The 6011-nt window shown below is 66.6% G+C and overlaps 1 protein-coding gene across 1 annotated transcript; it reads left to right on the plus strand.

Moving 5' to 3' along the window:
• Positions 1–478: 478 nt before the first annotated feature.
• LOC115640312 (WD repeat domain phosphoinositide-interacting protein 4-like) lies at positions 479–5316 on the plus strand (the record flags this gene model as incomplete). Its single annotated transcript, XM_030543069.1, has 3 exons — positions 479–582; positions 4554–4699; positions 4790–5316. Coding segments are annotated over 3 exons (360 nt in total), but the record flags the coding sequence as incomplete, so codon positions are not given.
• Positions 5317–6011: the final 695 nt, after the last annotated feature.

Here is a 6011-nt window from a genome sequence, read left to right on the forward strand (position 1 = left end):
TGCTCCGCGTAGGTACCCACCGGAACTCCCCCTGCGTAGGTACCCCCCCCGGAACCCTGCCCAACCGCCGCTCCGCGTAGGTACCCCCCCCGGAACCCTGCCCAACCGCCGCTCCGCGTAGGTACCCCCCCCCGGAACCCTGCCCAACCGCCGCTCCGCGTAGGTACCCCCCCGGAACCCCCCCTGCGTAGGTACCCCCCCGGAACCCCGCCCAACCGCCGCTCCGCGTAGGTACCCCCCCCGGAAACCTGCCCAACCGCTGCTCCGCGTAGGTACCCACCGGAACCCCCCCTGCGTAGGTACCCCCCCCGGAAACCTGCCCAACCGCCACTCCGTGTAGGTACCCCCCTGGAACCCCCCCTGCGTAGGTACCCCCCCCGGAAACCTGCCCAACCGCCGCTCCGCGTAGGTACCCCCCCCGGAACCCCCCCTGCGTAGGTACCCCCCCGGAACCCCGCCCAACCGCCGCTCCGCGTAGGTACCCCCCCGGAACCCCGCCCAACCGCCGCTCCGCGTAGGTACCCCCCCGGAACCCCCCCTGCGTAGGTACCCCCCTGGAACCCCGCCCAACCGCCGCTCCGCGTAGGTACCCTCCTGGAACCCCCCCTGCGTAGGTACCCCCCTGGAACCCCGCCCAACCGCCGCTCCGCGTAGGTACCCCCCCGGAACCCCCCCTGCGTAGGTACCCCCCCCGGAACCCTGCCCAACCGCCACTCCGTGTAGGTACCCCCCTGGAACCCTGCCCAACCGCCACTCCGTGTAGGTACCCCCCTGGTACCCCCCCTGCGTAGGTACCCCCCCCCGGAACCCTGCCCAACCACCGCTCCGCGTAGGTACCCCCCCCAGAACCCCCCCTGCGTAGGTACCCCCCCCGGAACCCTGCCCAACCGCCGCTCCGCGTAGGTACCCCCCCCGGAAACCTGCCCAACCGCCACTCCGTGTAGGTACCCCCCTGGAACCCCCCCTGCGTAGGTACCCCCCCCGGAAACCTGCCCAACCGCCACTCCGTGTAGGTACCCCCCTGGAACCCCCCCTGCGTAGGTACCCCCCCCCCGGAAACCTGCCCAACCGCCGCTCCGCGTAGGTACCCCCCCGGAACCCCCCCTGCGTAGGTACCCCCCCCGGAACCCCGCCCAACCGCCGCTCCGCGTAGGTACCCCCCCGGAACCCTGCCCAACTGCCGTTCCGCGTAGGTACCCCCCCGGAACCCCACCCAACCGCCGCTCCGCGTAGGTACCCCCCCGGAATCCCCCCTACGTAGGTACCCCCCTGGAACCCCGCCCAACCGCCGCTCCACGTAGGTACCCCCCCCGGAACCCCCCCTGCGTAGGTACCCCCCCCCGGAACCCTGCCCAACCGCCGCTCCGCGTAGGTACCCCCCCTGGAACCCCCCCTGCGTAGGTACCCCCCTGGAACCCCGCCCAACCGCCGCTCCGCGTAGGTACCCCCCCGGAACCCCACCCAACCGCCGCTCCGCGTAGGTACCCCCCCGGAACCCCACCCAACCGCCGCTCCGCGTAGGTACCCCCCCCGGAACCCCCTCTGTGTAGGTACCCCCCCCGGAACCCCACCCAACCGCCGCTCCGTGTAGGTACCCCCCCGGAACCCCCTCTGTGTAGGTACCCCCCCCCGGAACCCCGCCCAACCGCCACTCCGCGTAGGTACCCCCCCGGAACCCCGCCCAACCGCCGCTCCGCGTAGGTACCCCCCTGGAACCCCCCCTGCGTAGGTACCCCCCCCCGGAACCCTGCCCAACCGCCACTCCGCGTAGGTACCCCCCGGAACCCCCTCTGCGTAGGTACCCCCCCCGGAACCCCGCCCAACCGCCGCTCCACGTAGGTACCCCCCCGGAACTCCCCCTGCGTAGGTACCCCCCCCGGAACCCTGCCCAACCGCCGCTCCGCGTAGGTACCCCCCCCGGAACTCCCCCTGCGTAGGTACCCCCCCCGGAACCCCGCCCAACCGCCGCTCCGCGTAGGTACCCCCCCGGAACCCCCCCTGCGTAGGTACTCCCCCCGGAACCCTGCCCAACCGCCGCTCCGCATAGGTACCCCCCCGGAACCCCCCCTGCGTAGGTACCCCCCCCCCGGAACCCTGCCCAACCGCCACTCCGCGTAGGTACCCCTCCTGCGTAGGTACCCCGCCTGGAACCCCGCCCAACCGCCACTCCGCGTAGGTACCCCCCTGGAACCCCCCCTGCGTAGGTACCCCCCCCCGGAAACCTGCCCAACCGCCGCTCCGCATAGGTACCCCCCCGGAACCCCCCCTGCGTAGGTACCCCCCCAGAACCCCGCCCCACCGCCGCTCCGCGTAGGTACCCCCCCCGGAACCCTGCCCAACCGCCGCTCCGCATAGGTACCCCCCCCGGAACCCCCCCCTGCGTAGGTACCCCCCCCGGAACCCTGCCCAACCGCCGCTCCGCGTAGGTACCCCCCCTGGAACCCTGCCCAACCGCCGCTCCGCGTAGGTACCCCCCCGGAACCCCCCCTGCGTAGGTACCCCCCTGGAACCCCGCCCAACCGCCGCTCCACGTAGGTACCCCCCCCCGGAAACCTGCCCAACCGCCGCTCCGCGTAGGTACCCCCCCCGGAACCTCCCCTGCGTAGGTACCCCCCCCGGAACCCTGCTCAACCGCCGCTCCGCGTAGGTACCCCCCCGGAACCCCCCCTGCGTAGGTACCCCCCCGGAACCCTGCCCAACCGCCGCTCCGCATAGGTACCCCCCCGGAACCCCCGCACTGCGTAGGTACCCCCCCAACCGCTGCTCCACAGGTACCCCCCGAACCACTGCTCTGCGTAGGTACCCCCCGGACCCACCACCGCTCCTCAACTGCCGTTCCGCATAGGTCCCCCCTCCGGAACCCCCCCCAACCGCTGCTCTGCATTGGTACCCCCCCCGCAACCCCTCCCTCAACCGCTGCTCTGCATTGGTACCCCCCCCGCAACCCCTCCCTCAACCGCCGCTCTACATAGGTACCCCCCAGGAACCCCCCCTGCCACCAGCACTCTGCGTAGGTCCCCCCCGAACCGCCCTACCTAAACCTCCTCATATGTACCCCCCCGGAACCCCCCTGCCACCACCACTCTGCGTAGGTACCCCCCCGAACCGCCCTACCTAAACCTCCTCATATGTACCCCCCCAGAACCCCCCTGCCACCACCACTCTGCGTAGGTACCCCCCCGAACTGCCCTACTTAAACCTCCTCATATGTACCCCCCCCCGGAACCCCGCTGCCACCAGCACTCTGCGTAGGTCCCCCCCCCCGAACCGCCCTACCTAAACCTCCTCATATGTACCCCCCAGGAACCCCCCTGCCACCAGCACTCTGTGTAGGTCCCCCCCCGAACTGCCCTACTTAAACCTTCTCATATGAACCCCCCCCCCCCGGAACCCCACTGCCACCACCACTCTGCATAGGTACCCCCCCGAACTGCCCTACTTAAACCTCCTCATATGTACCCCCCTGCCACCACCATTCTGCGTCGGTACCCCCCCGAACCGCCCTACCTAAACCTCTTCATATGTACCCCCCCGGAACCCCCCTGCCACCCCCACTCTGCGTAGGTACCCCCCGTACCGCCCTACCTAAACCTCCTCATATGTACTCCCCTGCCACCACCATTCTGCGTCGGTACCCCCCCCGAACCGCCCTACCTAAACCTTCTCATATGTACCCCCCTGCCACCACCATTCTGCGTCGGTACCCCCCCGAACCGCCCTACCTAAACCTTCTCATATGTACCCCCCCCGGAACCCCCCTGCCACCCCCACTCTGCGTAGGTACCCGCCCGAACCGCCCTACCTAAACCTCCTCATATGTACCCCCCCCCCCGGAACCCTCCTGCCACCCCCCCTCTGCGTAGGTACCCCCCCCGAACCGCCCTACCTAAACCTCATATGTACCCCCCCGGAACCCCCCTGCCACCCCCACTCTGCGTAGGTACCCGCCCGAACCGCCCTACCTAAACCACCTGATATGTACCCCCCCCCGGAACCCCCCTGCCGCTGCTCAACCGCCGCTCTGCATAGGTACCCCCCCAAACTGCCCTACCTAAACCTCCTATGTACCCCCCCAGAACCCCCCTGCCACCACCACTCTGCGTAGGTACCCCCCCCCGAACCGCCTTACCTAAACATCCTATATACCCCCCCTGGAACCCCCGTGCCACCACCTCTGCATAGGTGCCCCGCCTCCACCGCTGCTCTGCATAGGTACCCCCCGGAACCCCCCTACTGCATAGGTACCCCCCGCAGACCCACCCACCCCACCTAAACCACCGCTCCGCATAGGTACCCCCCCGGAACCCTCCCCACTGCATAGGTACCCCCCCAGAACCCCTCCACTACCCCTTAATCGCTGCTCCACGGAGGTAACCCCCCACCCCAACCACTGCTCCACATAGGCACCCCCCCGCACTACGTAGGTGCCCCACCCTGCCTCAACTGCTGCTGTATGTAGGTATCCCCTCTGAGCCCCCCTCTGCCCGCTCAGATCCCCCCCAGGGGCCTCCGCACTGCTCAGGTGCCCCCGCTGCCCCCGTGTCTCTCCGCAGGCTGGCACGCGTGGGCAAGGTGGGACCAGTGATCGGCCAGTACGTGGACTCGCAGTGGAGCCTGGCCAGCTTCACGGTGCCAGCGGAGTCGGCCTGCATCTGTGCCTTCGGCCGCAGCTCCGCCAAGACCGTCAACTCTGTCATTGGTCAGTGGGGGGCAGAGCGAGGGTTTGAGATGGGGGGAGGGACCCCTACCCTCCCCCCATCTCAAACCTGTGTCCCGTCCCCCCCCACAGCAATCTGCGTGGACGGCACCTTCCACAAATACGTCTTCACGCCCGATGGCAACTGCAACCGCGAGGCCTTTGACGTCTACCTGGACATCTGTGACGACGATGACTTCTGACCCCCCTTGCACCAGGGCCCCCACCCGAGGCCGGAATCGTGGGGGGGTGATGGACTTCCAGCCATGGGAACATTAAACTCCAGTTGTGAGATCCACCACCCCTCCTGCTCTCGCCTGGCACTGAAATGCAGCCACCTCCGGGGTGGGGCAACAGCTGCACGTAACATTGCACTGGAAGGGCTCACCCAGTGCTGAGCTGCAGCTCAGTTTGAAACAGCTGGGGCATGACAGGAATCGAATCCAGAGCCCCTGGTTTCACACTCAGCTGGCTGGAGGGGAAATAGCCTGGCTTCTACCCTCTGCTGCTGTTCCCTTCACCTACAGGCACGGACACACCCCAGCCTCAGTCGCATTGTAATACGCTGTAACCCCCACCCCCATTTACCACTTACGTATGATTATATTTTGTACAAAGTATGCCTTGTGAGGTATCATTTGAAAAGCCATAATCTGCTGAACATCATTGTCCTGTTACAATGTGTGTAGCAGTGTCGGATAAGGAGATTTTGCTCTGTGATAGTTACTGACATACATTGTGAGTCTGGAAAACATCCACAAACTAACCCCTTAGACATAACCACAGGATCATGAACCCAAGTCCTGGACCTCAGCCCTAGAGGACTGTGAGAGATGCTAAATATCTACTGTGCCCCACAGCCGGTGCCATCACCTGCCTCACCCCCCTTACACAGTGGAGCATAGGGAAGACAAAGAACTATCCATCTTCAGCCTATTAACACAACAGTGTTCTCATTAGCCAGAAGAGCAATGAAGGGTTGGGGGTGGGAAGTCGGTTCACTGCTAGAATTACTGGCGGGGTGAAGGTTAGAAATGAGCTTGTGATTTTCCCTTTGTCACCAGCTCCGAGCTGGGCCCGTGCCCCATAAGCTCTTAAAAGCGTTTAATTGGCACCGCTGCGTTTGCGGCTGCGGGTTCAGGGAGGTGCTCTGGGGCTCTGCTAAGGTGACACCCGTAGGACCTCGTCTCGCTCTGGCTGTAGGTGAACGGGACGAGACAGCACCTTTCTGGAGTCAAGGGGTCTGTGGGTGGCGCTCCCTGGCCCATGACTGAGGGGTGCTGAGCTAGGCACAGCACACAGGCCAGCACCAAAT

This window comes from Gopherus evgoodei, unplaced genomic scaffold (assembly GCF_007399415.2).
Source record: "Gopherus evgoodei ecotype Sinaloan lineage unplaced genomic scaffold, rGopEvg1_v1.p scaffold_286_arrow_ctg1, whole genome shotgun sequence".
In the NCBI taxonomy this organism is placed as follows: Eukaryota; Metazoa; Chordata; order Testudines; family Testudinidae; genus Gopherus; species Gopherus evgoodei.